Genomic DNA, 23,783 nt, shown 5'->3' with positions numbered 1-23,783 from the left:
CCACGTGAGAGGGGAGTGCGCATGTGCAGTCCCCGACTCGTCCCGGCCGGTTCGGAGCCGCCGGGGAGCGCACAAAGACCGACGGCTCGGGCGCGTGCGCGGGGCGCGGTCGGGGGCGGGGGGGGTGGGGCCTGGTGGCGTCACGTGATCGCGGGCCGCGGGCGCGCGGGCGTGGGCGCGGGCGCGGGCGCGGGAGCGACTCGGCGGCGGAGTCTTTTGTGAGTTCAGTGCGTTCAGTGCGTTTAATGCGGGGATGGCGGGGGAGGCGCGCGGGAGTGGCCGCGGGGGCCTTCGGCTTCCAGGCCCTGGACGTCCGCCTCGGCCGTTCGCGCACGGATTCGGGGCTCGGGCAGGGGCTCGGGCAGGGGCTCGGGCAGGGGCTGGGGCAGGGGCTGGGGCAGGGGCTCGGGCAGGGGCTGGGCGGGTCTGGGCCGGGTGGTGAGGATGCCGTGGCCCGCGGAGCCGTGCGGGTTCGGGGCTGGGCCGCGGGCACTGCCTTCCCGGAGGCGCCGCCCCGGGGCGTCCTTTCAGGCGGGCGTGGAGGCGCCGGCGTGGGCCTCGGGTGCGTCCGGCCTGGACCCCGGGCCAGCCCCGTTTCCTCGCCGTTCCGCTGAGGGGCGGCTGCCCCGCTGGACCGCGTCCTCCCGCAGCCGCCCCTGCCGCTATCGAAAGGGTTTTTAAAGCGCTGCGATTACAGGTGTGAGCCGCCAGACCTGGCCCTGTGTTTTTTAATGGTTGCATTAGACTAAAAAAATTTTAATGGCTTTTCCCTTTTGTGTGAGGTGTAGCGAAATCTCCCCTCAAATTATACATATATTCGTTCACCTGTGGCTTTTTAAAAGGCATTCTTAGGGTTTCCATTATTTTAAAATTTAGCCTATCTGGAGGTAGTTGTAATGTATGAAATGACTGTCTTTATTTTCTTTCAAATATCCTCCTGTTCATTAAATAATTTTTACTCATGGCTTTGAAATGCTGTATTTATTACATACTAACTCTTGCGTATTTACACAGTTCTGCTTTTTTCATCTGCATAACCTCTCTGGAGCCAGTGTCAAATGTTCTAATGATTATAATTAATTGTTTTACACTGGGCTTGTTCACACTCATTATTTTGTATTTCCAAAAGTGTCCAGGCCGGGCGTGGTGAGTCACGCCTGTAGCCTACTCTGTAGGCTGCGGGGCGAGGATCACTTCAGCCCAGGAGTTCAAGGCCGCAGTGAGCTATGGTTATGCCATTGCACTTCAGCCTGCGCAGCAGAGTAAGACCCTGCCCCCAAAAAAAGTGTCCAAACTTCCTGAAGCTTTTTTCTTGCACATAAACTTTAGAATTGCTTGTTAAAGAAAAAAATTTTGAGATTATGGAGTTGAATGAGTTACATAAGTCATCTGAGGTCAAATTATCTTTACAATATGAAGTCTTCCTATCCCAGAACAAAATCTAATATAAATTTCTTTAATTCCATTTTTATAGTTCTCATTGGTGTTTTTAGTATGCTTCATATGGGTCTAGATATTCCTACATATTTTATTTATTTTTAAAATTATGGGTAGGACTTTATTTTTTTGTTATTTTATGTAAGTTGTTGATATTATAGAAATAAGGTTATTGGCCTGGAAAGAGGTTCTTCACATAGTGGGGAAAAAATCAAAAACAGTTTTAAAATGTGACCGTTTACTTCCATTTTATGAACAATATCATAATAGTTTCCATCATCTCCAGATTGGTTACCTGTGGTGAGATCACAGATGATTATTTCTTATTTAACTTGTGTAGATTTTTTATACTTTGCCATCATATTTTACTTTTATAATAGTTATGTGACTGTGTGCCAGCTTCTGTTCTAAGATATATGTATTATCACTGTCTAAGGTGTAAAGGATTCTTTTCTTGTATAACGGGGAGAAAATGTGTTTCTGAGTTGGCACGAAAGTTTGAATCACAGAACGTCATGAGAAAGAAGTGCTGCTTGTTAGTAAGCTGCGGGATTGAGGCAGACTGTCCTTCATTTGCGTTTTTGTGGAAAGTAGTGACAATGTATGCATGGGACTAGGAGCCGATTCCAGGATTTATGTTGTGTGTTTGTGCATGTAGATATGCACAAATGACATTATGATTTTAGTAGTACATGCTTTGAATATAGCAAGATAGAGAAGTAACATTTGAATTTTGCTTCTTACCAAATGTGCAGTCACAGGCACATTTGACAATCACTCTGTCTCAGTTTCTCTCTGTAAAATGGAGATTATGTTAAATGCCTTATAGGGTTGTGGATAAGAGTTCAATTTAAAATGCTTAGGATAGCCGGGCGCGGTGGCTCACGCCTGTAATCCCAGCACTTTGGGAGGCCGAGGCGGGTGGATCACGAGGTCAAGAGATCGAGACCATCCTGGTCAACAAGGTGAAACCCCGTCTCTACCAAAAATATAAAAAAATTAGCTGGGCACGGTGGCGCGTGCCTGTAATCCCGGCTACTCGGGAGGCTGAGGCAGGAGAATTGCCTGAACCCAGGAGGCGGAGGTTGCGGTGAGCCGAGATCGCGCCATTGCACTCCAGCCTGGGTAACAAGAGCGAAACTCCGTCTCAAAAAAATAATAATAAAATAAAATAAAATAAAATGCTTAGTATATTGTCTCACACATAGAAAGCACTGGAGTGTTTGCTAGCTGTAACAGTTATTACAAGGCCCTAGTCACTTTCCTTTTAATATCTCATTTGTTTCTTAGACTCTCATTGTGAGGTCTATTTTATCCTCACCATTTTAGCAAATACAGAAATTGAGGCTTTGAAGGCAAGAAAGGAGGGGGAAAAAAAAGCAATAACCACAATAAACATTAAATGTATTCAGTTTGTCAGTTAAAAGACAGACTGGACTGGGTGCGGTGGCTCACACCTGTAATCCCAGCGTGTCCTTGGCCTTGGGAGGCCAAGGTGGGCAGATCACGGGGTCAAGAAATCGAGACCATCCTGTCCAACACGATGAAACCCCGCCTCTACTAAAAATACAAAAAAATTAGCCAGGCGTGGTAGCACGTGCCTGTGGTCCCAGCTACTCGGGAGGCTGAGGCTGAAGAATCATTTGAACCCAGGAGACGGAGGTTGCAGTGAGCCGAGATTGTGCCACTGCACTCCAGCCTGGTGACAGAGTAAGACTCCGTCTCAAAAAAAAAAGATTGTTGGTTTGGATTTTTGTTGACTAGACTGGAGTACAATGGCGTGATCTTGGCTCACTGCAACCTCCACCTCCCAGTTCAAACAATTGTCCTGCCTCAGCCTCCTGAGTAGCTGAGATTACAGGGGCATGCTACCTCGCCTGGCTGATTTTTGTGTTTTTAGTAGAGACAGAGTTTCACCATGTTGGTCAGGCTGGTCTTGAACTCCTGACCTCAGGTGATCCACCTGCCTTGGCCTCACAAAGTGCTGGGATTATAGGTGTGAGCCACCGCACCTGGCCGATGGGATTTTTTTTTTTTTAAACACCAATAAATTTGAATTCTGAGCTGCTCGTAAGAGACAAACATAATGATGCTGAAATTTTAAGTCTAGTTGAACAGGTAAATACCAAAAGAATGCTAAAGCCAGGCGTGGTGGCTTATGCCTATAATCCCAGCACTTTGGGAGACTGAGGTGGGAGGATTGCTTGAGCCCAGGAGTTCGAGACTATCCTGCGCAGCATAGCGAGATCCTGTCTCTACAAAAAAAAAAACAAAACACGACAAGTTAGCTGGGCATGGAGGCACACACACCTGTAGTCCCAGCTACTTGGGAGGTGAGGCAGGAAGATCCCTTGAGCCCGAAGTTCAAGGTTGCAATGAGCTGTGATTGTGCCACTGCACACCAGCCTGGGTGAGAGAGCAAGACCCTACCAAAAAAAAAAAAAAAGGCTGATGTTGCAGACTTCATCTATGATAAAATAGATTTTAAGGCAAAAGACATTATTTGGGGTATGAAGCATTGTTACAAAACGATTCTTTTTACATCCTCTGTTTAACCTCTGTGCATCAAACAACATGGCCGTACGCATATAACCCAAACGTCAGCAGAATTGTAAGGAAAACTGAGCCATCTGTAGTCATATTGCGAAATTTTAACCCATTTCCTTCTGAAATGGATAGAACTGGCAGACAAAAGTTAAGGTTGTATTAATAGGAAACTAAGGCTCAGAATGGTGAAATTTGTGTTTTTGCCAGAAATCTTCTAGCTGGTAAAGGGAAAAGGTTGATTGAAACTCAAATCTATTTTAATACAAATCATATAAACTATATTTTTCCTAACAGCACCTGTTAAGCTGATTTGCATTTCAGTGTTCACAGTGAATATTGAGTGACTCTCACAGTTATTTTATTTCTGATATATATATATATTGTATGTGTATGTGTATATATATATATGTATATATTAAATTTTTTAAATTTTTTCTGAGACCGAATCTTGCTCTGTCACCCAGGCTGGAGTGCAATGGTGCTGTCTTGGCTCACTGCAACCTCCGTCTCCTGGGTTCAAGCAATTCTCCTGCCTCAGCCTCCTGAGTAGCTGGGATTACAGGTGCGCGCCACCACACCTGGCTAATTTTTGTATTTTTAGTAGAGACGGGGTTTCACCATATTGGCCAGGCTGGTCTCGAACTCCTGACCTAGTAGATCTACCCACCTCAGCCTCCCAAGTGCTGAGATTACAAACGTGAGCCACCCCACTCAGCCTCTGATATTTCTTTATCTGTTTGCAAAGACATAGGCTTCCACTGTTCTATTTTACTATATTGTTTCCCTGAGAACCCTGTTTCAGTTATACCGCAAGCATACCTCTGGCCTTAGGTAATCATAAATTCCAAGTTCCTAGCAAGAGAGAAAAAGATTCCATGTGCAATGTGAATATACCAGTTGAAGTACATTTGTCCCAAAGTCCACAGATCCTGGTCCCTACAAATAAGCCTGCTCATGTGAGATAAGAAAGGAGTTCTTCGAACCAGGAATTCGTTCTCAGTGTAGAAGACTTAGCCAAGACCTCACTCCAGAGTCTCGGGTCAGATTTCAGACTTGCTAAGCATCTCGTACTGCAGCAGAAAATGACCATGTTACAGGTGAGTTGATCGTTTAGTTCTTATTTTTTCCCCAGGGAATTAGAAGACATGTATAAGCCTTCCAGTGAAAAAGAGAAGTTTAAATAGTTAAGAAATCAGAGGAAAATCGGCGCAGAATAGATGATCAGGATTGGAACAAAACCGGCACAGGGACATATTAACTATTGGACCATGACAGGTTCTTAGGGTTGAATATTTATAGCGTATTTAAAGCCATAACATCTTACATAATTACTGCATTGAGCCACTGCGCCTGGCCGATGGATGATTTTGCTGGAAGCTGCAAAATGGTGACATGCGACTTTTATCATTTCTTCTTATGAGCTAGAATACTGTTTTCTAGCATGACAAAATATAACACAGTTTTGAATGTTTTTATTCCAGACCTGCAGTTAGCCATTTCTACAATAAATGGTATCTGAAATTTTGTTAATTAGAAAAATTTTCTTGCCGAAACATGGAAATACACTATATTTTTGCATGTTGACTTTGTGTACAGGAACTTCTTAAGCCCACTTATTAGTTCCAGTGATTTTTCTTTAGATTTGATTAGATTTTTATATTAACAAAAACATCAGAAATAACTTTTTTTTTCTTTTTGTTTTAAGAGACATGGTCTCACTCTGTCACCCAGGCTAGAGTGCTCACTGGAGCCTTGAACTCCTGGGGTCAAGCATTCCTCCCACCTCAGCCTCCCAGGTAGATATGAGTACAGGCATAAACTACTAAGTCCAGCTAGTTAAAATTTTTTTTTTCTTTTTTTTTTTTTGGTAGAGACAGGGTCTCACTGTGTTGCCCAGGCTTGTGTGGAACTCCTGGCCTCAGACAGTTCTCCTGCCTCAGTCTATCAAGTAGCTGAAATTGTAGGCGTGAGCCAGCACATCTGGCCGAATTATTTTATGTAAATGTTTGGAAGAATTACCACTAAAACTGCCTAGATCTTGTATTTCCTTTGAAGGAAGGTTTTAAATTGTGGGGTTAGTTTCTTTAACAGTTACAGGATTAATTCAGATTTTGTTTCTTCTTGTCACTTTGGGCACGTTGTTTTTCAAAGAATATAGCTATTTCATCTATATTGTGAAGTATGTTGGCACAAGTTTAATAGCGTTATCGGAGTATGACCTCAATAAGTTTCACCATTTTAATGTATAATTCAGTGATTTTTATGTAAACTTATGCTGTATAACCATTCAGCACAATCTAGTTTAGAAGATTTCCATCACCCCAAAACAATCTTTGTGAAATTTTTGGTCAGTTCCTCTTCCCACCCCAGCCTAAGACAGTCATTAATTTGCTTACTCTTGGCTGGGTGCAGTGGCTCACGCCTGTAATCCCAGCACTTTGGGAGGCCAAGGTGGGTGGATCACCTGATGTCAGGAGTTTGACGCTAGCCCGGCCAACATGGCGAAACCCCGTCTGTACTAGAAATACAAAAATTAGCCAGGTGTGGTGGCAGGCGCCTGTAATCCCAGCTACTCAGGAAGCTGAGGCAGGAGAGTTGCTTGAACCCAGGAGGCAGAGGTTGCAGTAAGCCAAGATCACACCACGTCACTCCAACCTGGGTGACGGAGCGAGACTGTGTCTCAAAGAATTTCAATGGGTGTGGTGGCATGCGCTTGTAATCCCAGCTCCTCAGAAGGCTGACATGGGAGGATTACTTGAACCCAGCAGGCAGAGGTTGCAGTGAGCTATAATCATGCCACTGCACTTTAGCCTGGGTAACAGAGCAAAACTCTGTCTCAAAAAAGAAATAAATAAATTTGCACTATCTGTGATGTGGTTTTTTTCTTTCTAGCCATTTATGGTTTGTCTGGGTGTGGAATTCCTCACACCTGTTGTCTGGCGTTCACCGAACTTCTTGAATTTCTTGGTTTATTTCTTTTGCCAGTTATACAGCATATTCCGCTATCATTTCTTGGGAATTTATTTTCACCATGCTCTGTCTTTGCTCTTTCCTGGACTCCTGTGACACTCATGTTAGATTCTTTGGTATTATTTGATAGTGTCCTGAGCTCCGTTCATTCTTAAGTCATTTTCTCTCTGTTCAAAACTAACAGTTTCTATTGATCTGTCTTCAAATTCACTGACTCCTCTTAAAGTGTATCATGTGCTATTAGGGTCAAACTTACTTTTTTATTTTCCAGTGGCATTCTAGATTTTTTAAAGATGTGTGCTTATGTTTTCTTTTTATCTTAGAAGACTTTGAGACAGAAATCTATCTTGATCCAAAATCTAGTCACCTTTCTAAAATCTGTGTTTGGTTATATCACTCCCTTTCCTGTAAAGTCTTTTGTGGTTAACTGTTGGCAATAAGAAAGTATCCTAGCCAAGTTAACCACATTCTGCCCCAGCTCCCGCTGTGGCCTTTAATCTAATCACTGTCCCATTCCTCATCAGCCTGTCGGACTGAAGTGTTTGCATCTCCTCAGTCCTCACGGTTTTTTGTTTTTTCTTTTTTAAATCAGAGCTGCTGCCTCCCTGAATGCCTTTCCTTCCTTTTCTTTGTGAAAAACAACTAATATTCTAAAACCCATTTAAATGTTACCTTTTCTGTAGAGCCTAACTTTACACTCAGATAGAGTGAAGCTCTCCCTGCTTTTTATCCACACTGGACTCTTATTTCTCTTAGTTATTACAAGTTTATTTTACTTGTAAGTGTGCATGTTTGCAGCCCTCTGTAAGACAATGGAACTTTTGAGAGTATTATTTTATTATCTTTCTCCTTGGTATTTTTGTGTATTGGTTTGTATTTGAGATCTGGTCTCACTCTGTCACCCAGGCTGCAGTGCAGTGGTGCAGTCACAGCTCACTGAAGCCTGGGTCTTCCCACCTCAGCCTTCCAAGTAATTGTGACTACTGGCATGAGCCACCATACCCAGCTAATGTTTTTATTTTTTATTTTTGTAGCGACAAGGTCTCACTATATTACTCAGTCTGGTCTCAAACTCTTGGACTCAAGTGATCCTCCTGCCTTGGCCTCCGAAAGTGCTGGGATTATAGGCGTGAGCCACCTTGACTATCCTGTTCTCTTTCTTTTGCTACTGCCTCTTCCAGTACCAAATTTGAGGTTCAGTAAATATATTATTGGTGGTTCAGGGGGTTTAAAGTCAACTATTCAGGTTCTCATGTCTTCTGTGAAAGTTGTCAGAATCAAAATGGAGTCACTAGCGTTATTTTTTTTTTTTTAACCCTGACAAGTAGAGCTGGGAAGCCTGTGAAAAGAGGGTTCTCACACTTGCATGCCTGATAAAAATTATCACAAAAGACTGCAAAAACCACAACCTTGCACAAAGGCCATTGAAGCCTTACACAAAAAATACCTTTATTGGGACGCCTGCCCAGCAGCTGTGTGTCCATCTTTGGACTGGTGTCGCCCTTATTATTGGTCTTTGTGGCCAGGGATAACTTTCAAAACAACTATGTGATGCACCTCGTTTTTTTCTTTAAAAGCTTTTGTCTTCCTTTACCTCCCTGAATGCACATGCAGTTTACTGTGGCACGTGTCTGCCCATCGCAGTGCGCTCTTCCCAAATAAGCATCATTTTCTTCTGGAGAGCCTCTCTTTTTAATGTTTAGGTTAACAGGATGGAAGAACGCACAATGACATTTTATCACACAAAATATACAAAGGTAGGGACGTAGTAGGCATTTTGTGTAACTTGTGATGAGAATAACGTGCTCAAGCTCCAATATTTTTTTCTCACATCATACAGTGTTAACTGCTTCAGATTTACTAGGATTGTGCTCTTACAGGAGTCCTTCTCATTTGACGACTTATCTGTGGACTTCACCCAAAAGGAGTGGCAGCTACTGGATCCTTCTCAGAAGAATTTATATAAGGATGTCATGTTGGAGAACTATAGCAGCCTGGTGTCACTGGGTAATAAAAGCTTTCTTGAGTCCCTTGGATTTTGCCCAGTGCATTGCCTTTTATTTTTAGTTGCTGGGAAGTTTCAGAAGCCTGTAGTTAGGCTTTTGAAATTTTTAATGATTTTGGACCTAAAATTTAGATCACGGTTGCTTGGACTATGACACCAAGAAAGTATTTGGGTCTCAGCTTTCAATAATGAGGTCTTAAGTTTGTTATGCAACGTCTGAAACTTAAGTATGAACAGTTTGACCTAATGCATTTAACTTCCTATATGTCACATATTATACCAAGTGCTTTACATGTATCAACTCATTTACAGAGCAGTCCTGTGTGGCAAGTATAATTATTACTCATCTTTCCTGATGAGAAAATAGAGGCCAAGATAAGTAACTTTCCCAAGAACTAACAGCTACTAAATTAAAGAGCCTGGGTGTAAACCCAGACTTACTGGCGCCAGGGCCTCTGAAGTGTTTAATGGCTTTGTACTGGACCCTGTTTGCCTCCAGGGAGACCGTTACTGTAACTTTGAGAATTACTTACCCTGTTGAGGCACAGCGTTATCAGGCCAAGCCTTGCTCATCTTCAGAGGCCCTAAAGCCCAAGCAGTGGGGCCTAAGGCCTTTGTGATTTTCCCCAAACAGGGTATGAAGCTATGAAGCCGGATGTCATCTTCAAGTTGGAGCAAGGGGAAGAGCCATGGATAGGAGATGAAGAAATTCCAAGTTCATATTCTCCAGGTGAGCGTATGAGAACCAGGCAGGTGGGAGAAAGTAGAAGTCCCCTGCCATCTTGTCAGTGATGCGTTGGCATCTCTGAAATGTGCTTCAGATTTCTCTTCAGCATCTCCAAACCTTTGGTGGTGCCTCAGAACAACTGACATTAGCTACTCAAGTAAGTCACATTAGATGTAGCTTCTTTGTGGCTTATAATGAAATGCATCCTGCTTATCTTGGCGATGATTTTGTTATTCTCTGTAACATCTGGTACCTTAACTTCTTGTTTGGTATTCTGTCCTCACATTTATCCCCTTCAGTTCCTCCTTCCCCTGTGGCCAGAGACATCTCCTTTTACACACTGAAGCATCTTGATTTTGTCCTCCATTTGGATATCTCTGATGCCCAAAGGACCACTTGCCAAAGCCCCAATCTGTTTCGTCTCATTACATTAGAAAATGGAGCCATTATTTCTCCCAATTTATCTTTATCCTCCCTTTAAAATTAGGTTCCTTTGTGTTTTTTTTCCTACAGATTAGACACTGTGGAGTATATGAATAATCCCTTTCTTTCTTTCTTTCTCTTTCTTTCTTTCTTTCTTTTTTTCTTTCTTTTCTTTCTTTCTTTTCTTTTCTTTTTTTGAGATGGTGTCTCATTCTGTCGCCCAGGCTGGAGTACAGTGGTGTGATCTCTGATCACCGCAACCTCCAAGTCGCAGGTTCAAGCAATTCTCCTGCCTCAGCCTTCCAAGCAGCTGGGACTACAGGCGCATGCCACCATGCCTGGCTAATTTTTTTGTATTTTTAGTGGAGATGGGGCTTCACCATGTTGGCCAGGCTGGTCTCAAACTCCTGACCTCATGATCTGCCCGGCTTGGCCTCCCAAAGTGCTGGGATTACAGATGTGAACCACCGCGCCCAGCCGAATAATCCCTTTCTACTATCCTTTCATGTTGTTTTAAAGTTTTTTTCTATTTGGAAAGTATCTTCTTAATTTAATTTTAGTTTTTTTTGAGACAGAGTCTTGCTCTTTCACCCAGGCTGGAGTGCAATGTCACGATCTTGGCTGACGGTAGCCTCTGCCTCCCGAGTTCAAGCAATTCTGCCTCAGCCTCACAAGCACATGGGACTATAGGCGCCTGCTACCACGGCCGGCTAATTTTTGTATTTTTAGTACAGATTTTCGCCATGTTGGCCAGGCTGGTCTCTAACTCCTGACCTTGTGATCTGCCCGGCTTGGCCTCCCAAAGTGCTGGGATTACAGGTGTGAGCCACCGTGCCTGGCTGGAAAGTATCTCTTAAAAGATTTCCTGCCTCAATTTTCACTTAAATGTAGGTTCATGATGTCTCATTTCTGAAGTTCTCAAATTGCTAGATAGATCCAGATTCTAATATTTTACAAGCTGTCTTAATGATGCCACCATATTTTATTTCCTAAAGCATCCCACACTACTCTGATCAGCCGAACCTCTTTACTCATTATCTGCTGTGTGACATTGACTTACTTCAGATTCCCTCAAAAGCAGACCCTAAGATACGTATGCGAGTATAAGAACTTACTGGGGACATGGTCCCCACAAATGTGAGAGAATGGGCAAGTCAGACCAGGAAGTGCTGGGAGCATTAATGCCCGTGAAGGATGGGCTGAGTGCCTTCTGAGGCACTGTGAAAATATTCCTCAGTCTTGACACTCTGAGGCACTAGGAAGCCCAGGTATTTATGTACTCCCATCTCAGTGTTGAGGTTTGCTCTGCCACAGTAAGTATCCAGGATGTCCAGGGTCCCTGCGTACAGACCAAACTTGTGCTTTCAGCCCAAGAAAGTTCTTGGGTAGAGAGTTGTGAGTGCTCGGGGTAGACATCATGTCAGAAACTGTCCATCAGAGCTGCAGGTATCCTCTGAATTTAGCTGATGGGTATAGGTGAGACAGTGACAGCATCTGCTCCAGACCTGTAATCTCTTCTCTCTGGGACCTCCATTGTATGACACTGTTGTTGCCCGTTCAGTCATTTCTTCCTTCCCCCTATTCACGATCAGTTCTCAAGTGTTTTCAGATATGTAACATCTTGAACTTTTGGTGGTATTATACTAGTTACCTAGAAATTCTTAATCCTTTTTATAGGAACTTGGTTTTCACTGCAGTTATATTTATGAAACGTTTCTTGAATACCCAGCCTAAATTTTTCTCACCTTTTTCTGAAGTCACATCTATGACCTGATCATAGTATATATAATATTTTTTAGGTGGTTGGTTCCTGAGCTTTGTTTGCACACAAGGATGCAAACAAAGCTCAGAGACCAACCGTCTAAAAAAATACTATCAGGGGCTTAAATTTAATATCTTCACTTTAGTTATAGAACATGCAATATTAAATAAATTTCTTTCCAAAAGCTATGTCTTTGTTTTTATAGACGGGGTCTTGCTCTGTTGCCCAGGTTGCAGTGCCGTGGGGTGATCATAAGTCACTGCAGACTCAAATTCCTGGGCCCAAGTGATCCTCTTGCCTCAGCCTCCTGAGTAGATGGGACTACAGGTGTGTGCCACCATGCCTGTTTCTTTTTTTTGTTTTTTTAGTTTTATGTGGTAAGACTGGGATTTCTAATTTGAGATACTTCTTGTAGTTTTTATGTGCCCTTTTTAGTTGAGATCCACTCACCTAGTGGGTTTAATCTTTTACTGAAAAGGATTACAAAGACAGACAAGAAAATACATAAATCCATGTATAATAAGTTCCAGAAGCATACAACTTAGTTAAGAAGATGAGACGTTTGCGTTTGTTTAAAAATTCAGCACTTAAACATTGAGCATTCATTTTGTTGTAAGGCAGTGCAAAGCTAATTATCAAGATTACACAAATTGGAACTGTGTGTCAGGGTCCCCAAGATCCCCCCATGTTCAGAGTCACCAGGAAGACTCATGGGACTCAGCATATTATTGTACTTATGACTAAGATTTATTACAGTGACATTTGAAGGACACACAGCTGGATCATAAATGAAAAAGGTACAGAGAGAATCTGGAAGAATCCATGTGCAGGCCTCCCAAGCTCCCTCCCTCCCATAAGGGTCAGTTTACGATCCTCTGCAACAAACATGTAGTAGCATGTTTTTGATATTTCTGCCCAGGAAAGACCATTAGAGATAAGTGCCCAAGGTTTCTACTGAGAGCTGGTCTTGTAGGTATTCCCTGCCTAACATGTGCTGACCATATTGTTTGTATGCAGTCTTGGCATAGTAGGCCACTTTTATCAGTTAGGAAACAGTAGGGACATCCTGAAACTCACATTCTCAGATGCCAGCCAAGGGCCAATCTTGCAAGCAGGGCTTTCTGTGGATAGTAGTTTCAGACCTGATGCTCTTTTCTGCACAGACTGCTTTAGGAGTTCAGAGAAAATGGGGTATTTATTGACTTACTTTATCTTTATGTTATTGTGCTAGGTACTATGGGTATAATAGGGAGCATTAGACGTATATTTCCTGCCCACATAGTGGTTACCTGCTAATGGGAGGATGAAAAAAGAACAGGGTAGCAAGTAAGCATGAAAAATTTCAGATCCTGCCAAGTGTTATCGCAGAAGTAAATTAGATGAGAGAATCTGTTAGTCCGCTCAGGCTGCCATAAGAAAATACCATATTCGGGGGAGATTAAACAACAGAATTTATTTCTCCATTTTAGTGATGGAAAGTCCAAGATCAAGGTACCAGCATGATCAAGAGTTGAGGGTTCTCTTCCTGACTTGTAGACAGCCACCCTCTCACCGTGTATTTACATGGCCTTTCCTCAGTGTGTGCATGGAGAGAGAGAGAGAGAGAAAGTAATCCCTCTGGGTTTTCTTTCTTTCTTTTTTTTTCTTTTTTGAGACAGGGTCTCACTCACCTAGGCTGGAGTGCAATGGCACAATCACGGCTCATTGCAGCCTTAACGTCCTGTGATCACCTCAAGTGATCCTCCCGAGCAGTTGGGACCACAGGTGTACACTACCATACCTGGCTAATTAAAAACACTTTTTTTTTGGTACAGAGTTTTATGTTGCCCAGGCTGCTGTCGAACTCCGGCGCTCAAGTAATCTGCCCGCTTCAGCCTTCCAAAGTGCTGAGATTACAGAGGTGGGCCACTGTGTCTGGCCTTCTATCTAGTTTTATAAAGACAATAACTACTTGATCAGGGTCTTACCCTTATGACCTCATTTAACCTTACTTCCTTAGAGGTCCTGTCTCCAAATACAGCCATACCGGGAGTTAATCTTCAATATACAAGTTTTGAGGAGACACAACGTGGAAAAACTAATTGTAGATATGAAAGATGTGAAAAGAGCATGGGGAAAAGTGTCTCCAAAAGGAATGACAAATTAGAATAGGTTAAGTCAGAAAACGGCTGTTACGTTAAGAAACAGAAAGGACGTCCATGGGGCTGAAGTCAGTGTGCCAGAGAGATACAGGTAAGTTGGAGAGAGTATGGGAACTAGATCATATCTCAACTTGTAAGCAATATACAAAGGTGTTATAATTGAGTGAAGAAATTTTGAAAAGTAAAACCTAATTTAAAATTGTGAAAGTTTAATCTGACTGCCAAATAGACGATGTAAAATTGGAAGCAGGTAAACCAATTAGAAGGGTATTTCAGGCCAGGCACGGTGGCTCACACCAGTAATCCCAGCACTTTCGGAGGCCGAGGTGGGCAGATCACAAGGTCAGGAGTTCAAGACCAGCCTGACTAATATGGTAAAACCCTGTCTCTACTAAAAATACAAAAATTAGCTGGGCGTGGTGGTAGGTGCCTGTAGTACCAGCTACTCAGAAGGCTGAGGCAGGAGAATCGCTTGAACCTGGGAGGTGAAGGTTGCAGTGAGCCAAGATTGGGCCACTGCACTCCAGTTTGGGTGACAGAGTGAGACACTGTCTCAAAAAAAAAGGGTATTTCATTGAGATAATGTGACAGTTTAGAGCAGAGCAAGTGATGGAGAGAGTGGGACTATTTGGAATACACCACAAATGAGCAAATCTAAGGCAATTTCATTTTTCTATTAGGAAAAAAATAAAGATAAGGGGAAGACATGTAAATTTCAAACACATACTTAATAGTTAATAATTTGATTATATTTAACATGAATATAAGTTTATAAGTATTTCACTTTCTGCTCCCATATTTTCTGATAACCGTTTTATTGAAACTTCCCATACATTTTAAAATTAATATATTAGGCCTAACACAGTGTCTGCAATCCCAGCAATTTGGAAAGCTGAAGTAGAATGACTACTTGAGCCTAGGAGTTTGAGACTAGCCTGAGCAACATGATGAGACCCCATCTCTACAAAAAATTCTATAAATTATCTTGAGCACGGTGGCATGCACCTGTAGTCCCAGCTACTCAGGAGGCTGAGTTGGGAGGATCACTTGAGCTGCAGTGAGCTATAATTGCACCACTAAACTCCAGACTGAGTGAGAGGGCAAGACCCTGTGTCAAAAAACAAAATTAATTGTTTATAGTGAAGTTTTGATTGAACTCTCATATTTCTCCCTCAGTCTTTCTGAATTCATTAACACCATGATCTACCAAATTGTTCAAATGCTAAACCTAAGGATCATTCTTGATTCTCTTTTTCCCTTTATTTTCTCCATACCAAATACATCAGCAAATCTTATTGATTCTATCTCCACCATATAATCCTACAAATATATTAATAACCTTCAGTTGACATTTAAATTTGTGGAATGTTTTCACATTACTGATCATCTTTCTTACCTCTACGTACAACCTCACAAAAAGTTCTAAGTATAGATTTTTATTGAAAAATGGGCCCAGCATGTTGTCTCATGCCTGCAGCCCCAATACTTTGTGAGGCTAAAGTGGGAGAGTTGCTTGAGCCCAGGAGTTCAAGAGCAGCCTGGACAACATAGGGAAACCCTAGCTCTACAAGAACAACAACAAAACTAGCTAGTTGTGGTGGTTGCATGCCTGTGTATTCTGGCTACTTGGGAGGCTTACGTAGAAGGCTCTCTTGAGCCTGGGAGGTTGAGGTTGTGGTGAGTCATTATCACAACACCACATTTCAACCTGGGCAACAGAGCAAGACCCTGTCTCTAAAAATATGTGTTTTGAAGTGCACTTACAATAGTATGAATGGTTATATCCTGAGGATAATTGGAATAGAGCCAGATAACAAATGACTGTCAAACTGTCAGATTATTTTTAGAATGGGAACTTGAGTCTTGGGATAGTTCTAGTGAAAGTATACGTGGATTTTAAAGTTCTGTGCTTGAACAGTTTAGATGAAAGATGATATGGTTTTCAAAATGGTTTGCATTAAATGGCTTTCTTAATAGTAATACGAAGATGTATATGGCAAGTTTAAATAAAACTTTCGAATGAAAGAAACGCAAACTATTTCTCATTCGTTAAGCTCGAAATGACTACCTAAATATGTTCATTTTCTTCTTAGTATTTACTACAGCATATAGTTTTGTTGTTTTAAAAATATTATTTCTTTATCTTTTCCATTACAATATAAGTTTTATAATGACAGGACCTTATTTTTTCTCTTATGTCTCTTGTACCAAACACAGTACTTGGACATAGTATATACTCAGAAAGTGTTGAATGAATTAATTACTTAGGGCTGGGCGCGGTGGCTCACGCCTGTAATCCCAGCACTTTGGGAGGCCAAGGCGGGTGGATCACGAGGTCAAGAGATCGAGACCATCCTGGTCAACATGGTGAAACCCTGTCTCTACTAAAAATACAAAAAATTAGCTGGGCACGGTGGCATGTGCCTGTAATCCCAGCTACTCAGGAGGCTGAGGCAGGAGAATTGCCTGAACCCAGGAGGCGGAGGTTGCGGTGAGCCGAGATCACGCCATTGCACTCCAGCCTGGGTAACAAGAGTGAAACTCTGTCTCAAAAAAAAATTACTCAAAACATTGGGTCAAAGCTTCTTCTATCCTTTTTGCTTTGCTTCTTATTGCTCTTCATGTGTTTTTTACATTCTCCATTTAATAAACATATTTGTCAACAACCAAAGGTGACTTAATCTTGTTACTTTCCTGTTTCTGTTCTTAGCATGTCCCTGCAATACCTAGAAGATAGTTATTATACTTGGAACTTATTTCAGACTAGGAAACTAAGCCTTAAAAGCAGCCAACCCCTCAACATAGCATTGCTAGTTTTTGTTTTTTTTTTCCGGAAAGCACAGCCAAACATTTTTGTTTGTTTGTTTCCTTTATAGAAGTCTGGAAAGTAGATGATAACATGATGTGGCACGAGGATAACCAAGACCAGCTTAAAATTATAAAAAGAGGTCATGAATGTGATGCATTTGGGAAAAATTACAATCTGAACATGAACTTTGTTCCTCTAAGTAAATCAAACAACGAAGGTGACTTAGATGGATTGATTTTAAAACATCATTTAGATTTGCTTATTCCAAAAGGAGATTATGTAAACACAGTATCAGATGACTTTAATGTGTTTGATAATTTTTTTCTCCATTCCAAGCCTGAGGATACTGATACCTGGTTAAAATATTATGAATGTGATAAATTTAAAGAGAGCTATAAAAAGTCACAGATTATCATATATCATAGAAATCGTTTAGGGGAGAAACTGTATGAATGCAGTGAATGTAGGAAGCGCTTCACTAAGAAACCAAGTCTCATTAAACATCAGAGCAGACATATAAGAGACATAGCCTTTGGCTGTGGTAAATGTGGCAAAACCTTTCCCCAGAAGTCTCAGTTTGTTACACATCACAGAACTCATACAGGAGAAAAACCTTATAATTGTAGCCAGTGTGGGAAAGCCTTCTCCCAAAAGTCACAGCTCACATCCCATCAGCGGACACATACAGGAGAGAAACCATATGAATGTGGTGAATGTGGGAAAGCTTTTTCCCGGAAGTCACATCTCATATCACATTGGAGAACACACACAGGAGAAAAACCCTATGGATGCAATGAATGTGGGAGGGCCTTTAGTGAAAAGTCAAATCTCATTAATCATCAGAGAATTCATACCGGCGAGAAGCCTTTTGAATGCAGGGAATGTGGGAAAGCCTTCAGCAGGAAGTCACAACTTGTTACTCATCACAGAACTCACACAGGAACAAAACCCTTTGGATGTAGTGATTGTAGAAAAGCCTTCTTTGAGAAATCAGAGCTTGTTAGACATCAGACAATTCATACTGGAGAGAAACCCTATGAATGCAGTGAATGTCAGAAAGCATTTAGAGAGAGGTCAAGTCTCATTAATCATCAGAGAACCCATACAGGAGAGAAACCTCATGGATGCCTTCAGTGTGGGAAGGCCTTCTCACAAAAGTCACATCTCATATCACATCAGATGACACACACAGGAGAAAAACCCTTTATATGCAGTAAATGTGGGAAAGCCTTCAGCAGGAAATCACAGCTTGTTAGACATCAGAGAACTCATACAGGAGAAAAACCATATGAATGCAGTGAATGTGGGAAAGCTTTCAGTGAAAAATTAAGTCTCACTAATCATCAGAGAATTCATACAGGAGAAAAACCATATGTATGCACTGAATGTGGGAAAGCCTTTTGTCAGAAGTCACATCTCATATCGCATCAGAGGACACATACAGGGGAGAAACCATATGAATGCACTGAATGTGGGAAGGCCTTTGGTGAGAAGTCAAGTCTTGCAACTCATCAGAGAACTCATACTGGAGAAAAACCGTATGAATGCAGGGACTGTGAAAAAGCATTCTCCCAGAAATCACAGTTAAATACCCACCAGAGAATTCACACTGGAGAGAAACCCTATGAATGCAGTCTTTGCAGGAAAGCTTTTTTTGAGAAGTCGGAGCTAATTAGACATCTGAGAACTCATACAGGAGAAAAACCTTATGAATGCAATGAATGTAGAAAAGCCTTCAGGGAGAAGTCTAGTCTCATTAATCATCAGAGAATACATACAGGAGAGAAACCCTTTGAATGTAATGAGTGTGGCAAAGCTTTCTCTCGGAAGTCACACCTTATACCACATCAAAGGACACATACTGGTGAGAAGCCCTATGGATGCAGTGAATGTAGGAAGGCCTTCTCTCAGAAGTCACAGCTGGTTAATCATCAGAGAATTCATACAGGAGAGAAGCCTTATCAGTGCAATGCATGTGGGAAAGCTTTCTCACAGAAGTCACAGCTCATCAATCATCAGAGAACTCATACAGTAAAAAAATCCTAGGAATACAGTTAATAGGAGTCTTTGATCATATCTTGGACTTCAGGAAATACAATTATAACAGATTTAGACAGTCACATTGTGTTATGTGTCTGTACTCCATTAGGATGGGAACTCTATAAATGAGGTAGTGTATGGAAAGCTGATTGGAATTCATAGAGTAGAATGAACTGATGAATGCAGTGTATCTCAAAAACTTTAAAAACCCTAGTCAAGCCTTATAGAGTAGAACATTCACAGCAAAGAAGAATCCTGTGAATATCAGAAAGCCTTCCAGAAGTCAAGTCTGCTAAGCTATTAGAAATATTCCCACTGGGGATGAGGGAAAACCCCATGAATGCAGGAAATGAGGCAGTATTTTTAAGAAATGACAGTTCATTTTACATAAGAAAATGTCCTTAGGAATGGAGTTCTGTGAAAGTACTCAACATGGGTCAGTGCAACAAGTAACCAAACTATTTTATATTTTGGAGAATTCATATTATGGAGATCCTAACAATTTAAAAACACTGGGAATACTTTTCCCTCAATATAGTACTAGCAAGGTAAGCCTTATACTTTTTGTAGACATGGGTACCAGAAATACCCAATTCTAAGTGGTTGACAGATGTTCACTTTGAAGTATTAAAAATATGTGAATAAATTGGTCATTGAAACATCTAAGAAATTTCTTCCTGATATTTGTGGCCTATCTTCCAGTGTCACATAAGGTTTTTATTTTGGGCTTACATATAATTTAATGTAATTGGGAGTATGAAATGCATATGCCTTATAGTGCCTCTGATGTCTGTGAAGACACACTACATACTACTTGCTTTTATTTTTTAACAGTAATTTAAAAAATGGAAACTCATGTAACATGGCTTACTTGGATAAGTAGCTTAACTGGTAACACATTTCTTTTTCCTTATTATAGACATATATAAGGGAATATTTTGTTTTTACTGATCTTTCTATTCAGTAACCGAAGCCAACATTATATAAGTTGTCTGCATCCTCAGAGCCTGAGTAACAGTTTATATAAAATAAATATGCAAAGGCAGGAACCACAGAATAACCATAGTGATATATAACTGAATGAGCAAAATAAAGATGTGTCAACTACATTGCAACACCCAAACTAAATGAAATGAAGCAGTACTGTATCAAATCTTTTTTTCATTTAGTGAGATGCCACTATACATTATATAAATGGATCTTAAGTCGTGTGTAATCCAAATGCCACTGTTTTAGTTTACTGTGATAAAGTATCATAGATATTTTGTGCTGCTATTACGATTTTTGTGTTGCATAAAATATCTTGTAAAAATTAGATGGATAAGTGAATTAAAAGTCACATTAATGAAGATGTAAAGTATTAGGGAATTTTGTGCTAAAAAATCTTTTTGACATTCAAGAAAGCGTGTTTTATCTTCCAGCAAATTTCTGTGGTTGCTGGAAAAGTCCAGATGCTCCTGGACTTACAGTAGGGTTACATCCCAATAAACCCATTGTAAGGTGAAAACATTGTAACGTCAAAGGTGCGTTTAATACACCCAGCCTAGCCAACGTCATAGCTTAGCCCAGCCTACCTTAAACATTCTCAGAACACATTCTAATGCATATTCTATTTTGTAAAGAGGTGTTGAATATCTCATGTAATTACTGAATACTGAAAGTGAAAAACAGTAGTTGTATGGATACAATTATAATGCTGAGAAACTGTAAGTCACATCATCCTAAGTCAGGAACTGTCTGTATTAGGAAATAAGATTTCCATTATTTTATCATTTGAAATACATTTCACTTTCTTGCATTACTTGCATTATCTCCATGGAAAACTTCATATTGAGAACTTACCATTATGTAAGTATGCCTCCATTAAAATGCGTGAGCCATCCCTTAGCTAAGTATGGTTTTTTTAATGTTCTCTCAATAATGTTGCTTGACAAAGTTAATATTTTTTGTATGCTGATGAAATTTAGAAAAGTCTGACATTGAACTTGATTCCAAACTTAGAAAAAATGAAGACTTCTCCTTTTGTGTTCAAATTGTTTTATCAGTATGGTATATTGCATCTTTACCTTGAACAGTATTTTCTTGATTTTTCAACATTTTTGTTAAGTTGGAATTTTAAATAAATGAGAATAATTTTCTAAACCAACATACCAGGAGTTCAACAGCCATATAATTCTGTCTTTCCATGCTGTAACTTTAAAGCATCTAATTTTCCGACTGTTATTCATACTTAAGTGTATGAACTTCCTGGCTAGGCACAGAGGCTCACATCTGTAATCCCAGCACTTTGGGAGGCTGAGGCGGATGGATCACTTGAAATCAGGAGTTCAAGACCAGCGTGGCAAACATGGCGAGACCCCATCTTTACTAAAAATTAAAAAAATCAGCCAGGCGTGGTGGCACGTGCCTGTAATCCCAGTTACTCATTCGGCTCAGGCAGGAAAATCACTTTAGGAGGTGGAGGTTGCAGTGAGCCAAGATTGTACCAATGCACTCCAGCCTGGGCAACAGAGTGAGTCTCTGTCTCAAGGAAAAAAAAATCTTCCTACTTTCTAATATCTTGAAGTCATTTTACTAAATGTGGGAGACAAACTTCTGCAAATGAACAGTTACAGGGTGTTGTTGTATTTCGTGATTTTTGCCCTTTTTTTTCTTTTCATCTGTTATCATTCTCTTTCCAACCCCAGAGATTGATTCATTAGGTCTTGGAAATTCTAGATTATTCCATTAACTATTAAGCAGTTAAACCTAATACTTCCTACACTAGATAATGGAACTTCAACACTAGCCTATTGATTCAATTCCCCAAAGCAGAATTTTTTTCTAAACATCAGGTGTTACAGGGAGGACCAATGCTGACAACAGAGGTCAAGTTAAGAACTGGTGGGGAGCTTCACATATATTGTGCACTAATCACTGGAACTCACCATTCTGAAGTGTCATGAGAGCTCTGATTCTGAAATTAGAGATTTTTAGTGTGTTTTTGAAATTACCTTGGAAGCCATAAAACTACGTCTCTGCATTGCCACTTACTGGTTCCTATCACAAATCCTACATCAAGAAGAAAGTTTTAAAGTTAGAGTGGATTTTTGATTTTATGGAGCACAGTAAGGTACGTTGAGGTAACATTCTACAGGAGGCCAAATACAGGAAGTATCACCTCCTCTTGTTCTCATACCATCCAGGTTTTCCCACTGACCTGGAGTTGCGCACACTTCTACAAAGGACAATTTACATTGTTTTCCTTTTACTAGGTAGTGGGTTTTCTTTGAGGTCCAGACTGAATTTTGAAACCCGTACCAGGACTGACTTCTGTTTGGTGTTTTACTTGCGTAATCTGACATCAGTATCTATGGATCCATATATTTGCGGTACTTTGGTTTCAAGAATGTCACTTTTAGAATGTTGAGATAAAATGCACCCAGAGAATGCCAGATTTATCAAAAGTAACTTTATAGCAGAATCTAGAGCAATAGGCATTTGGAATCTGCATTTGAGACCTTCTCAGTCATTTGGTCGTTCCAGCAATATATGTTCAGGTTGCACTTTGAGAGGTCGTGTTAGTGTATGCATGTATCAATAAGATTTCAGATGTTCAACATCTACCCCTGGCCTAACTGCTGATAAACTTGACCAACCGTAACCCTTGCCGATGCATGCATGTTTTCTGTACCTTGCTGTAATTTTTTAGTCCATTTTTCATATCTATACATAGTGACCTTTTAAATGCAACTCTGATTACATGTGTCTCATGTTGAAATATCATGTGGCTCATTGTGGACTTTAAGGTGTAATATTCTCCTTATGGAATGCAAGGACTTTTGTACGAACCAATGCCTATTCACTGGTCCCTTCTGAAACTTTTTCCTCCTATGCAATATTTTCTGGCCTCTGTGAACAACTTGTAGTTCTTTGAGATTTCTGTTATCTCTTATGCTTTTGCAAATCTACAATTGAAATGCCCTTGTTCCTTGTTAATGCCTATCAAATTTATATGAACCTGTACATGTGTATCTCACTGTGATAATATAATCATTGCATGTTTTATCTTTTCCACTATAAAGCTTCTAGAGAGCTAGGACTATCTTTTTTTGTCCATGTAATTTTAGCATCACAAGCTATATTTAAATGTGGGTACAGTGAGTGGCTATGTTTTCTACCACATGGATAAACATGGTCTGCAGTGAGAGAGAAGAATGAAGCCATCATGGAAGCAAAATCAAGGGAGTCCTGATTGTGTTCCAGTACCTGGTTCTTCTGGTCTCGATGTCCAGGTCCACCTCTGCCCTTTTCATACCTTGATTGTTGAATTCTTCTGTGGGATATTCCAAATATCCTAATAAATTCTCATGTTTGCTTCATCTGGTTCAGGCTGTGTTTGTTACAACCCAAATATTTCTAACAGAAGAAATCAGGCTATGTCATAACTTGTTCTCTGGAAGTAGTTCTGGAGAAGTTTGGGTGCAAGACGTCTATTTAGGATCAACAGCTGTGAAATGATAGAAGAATAAATAAGAAAACATTGAGCTAAGGAAGAAGTCAATTTGCACGGATGTGGAGCCAGCAGGGAATTCTGAAACATAGTGCTCATCAGAGTGCCTCAGATTGGACCAAGATGTCCAGGCATTGCTCACTTAGTTGCCCAGAATCAGACTGCCCTGGGAAGGAAGCAACCCTAGGCGAAGCAGCTCTTTTCAGCTGAGTCCAGCTTCACAAGTGGAGGCTTTCTGCTCATGACTGTCCCTGCCCTGGGCAAGTCCCTCCTTGAGGAACAATCTGAGTAATAATGTGTGTTTGTGATCACACAGTCCATCCTTTCCACTGCTGAGATCCCCTTGTCTATGTTACATTTGCGAAGCTGCTGCTCTAGGATTATGGTGGGGTGCTGTCTCAGGAGAGACGAAGAACAGGCAGCTTTGCCG

At 41.0% G+C, this 23,783-nt stretch overlaps 1 protein-coding gene across 2 annotated transcripts; it reads left to right on the top strand.

Annotated features, from left to right (window-relative positions):
• Positions 1 to 185: 185 nt before the first annotated feature.
• On the top strand, positions 186 to 21,555 carry ZNF84 (zinc finger protein 84). 2 transcript variants are annotated; one of them, XM_021675909.2, is made up of 5 exons: positions 186 to 218; positions 4,904 to 5,081; positions 8,835 to 8,961; positions 9,594 to 9,689; positions 16,889 to 21,555. In XM_021675909.2, exons 2-5 carry the CDS (start codon positions 5,067 to 5,069, stop codon positions 18,865 to 18,867), a joined length of 2,217 nt encoding a protein of 738 aa, XP_021531584.2. In that variant the 5' UTR covers positions 186 to 218; positions 4,904 to 5,066; the 3' UTR covers positions 18,868 to 21,555. The 2 variants fall into 2 exon arrangements, with proteins under 2 accessions (XP_021531584.2, XP_012330583.2); XM_012475160.2 differs by lacking the exons at positions 186 to 218; positions 4,904 to 5,081; positions 8,835 to 8,961 and having other exon boundaries at positions 9,606 to 9,843.
• Positions 21,556 to 23,783: the final 2,228 nt, after the last annotated feature.

The sequence above is a fragment of the Aotus nancymaae genome, unplaced genomic scaffold (genome assembly GCF_030222135.1).
Source record: "Aotus nancymaae isolate 86718 unplaced genomic scaffold, 86718_ANA_hifiasm-v0.15.2.pri h1tg000021l, whole genome shotgun sequence".
Taxonomy (NCBI): Eukaryota; Metazoa; Chordata; class Mammalia; order Primates; family Aotidae; genus Aotus; species Aotus nancymaae.
This window is presented reverse-complemented; position numbering and strand designations above follow the sequence as displayed.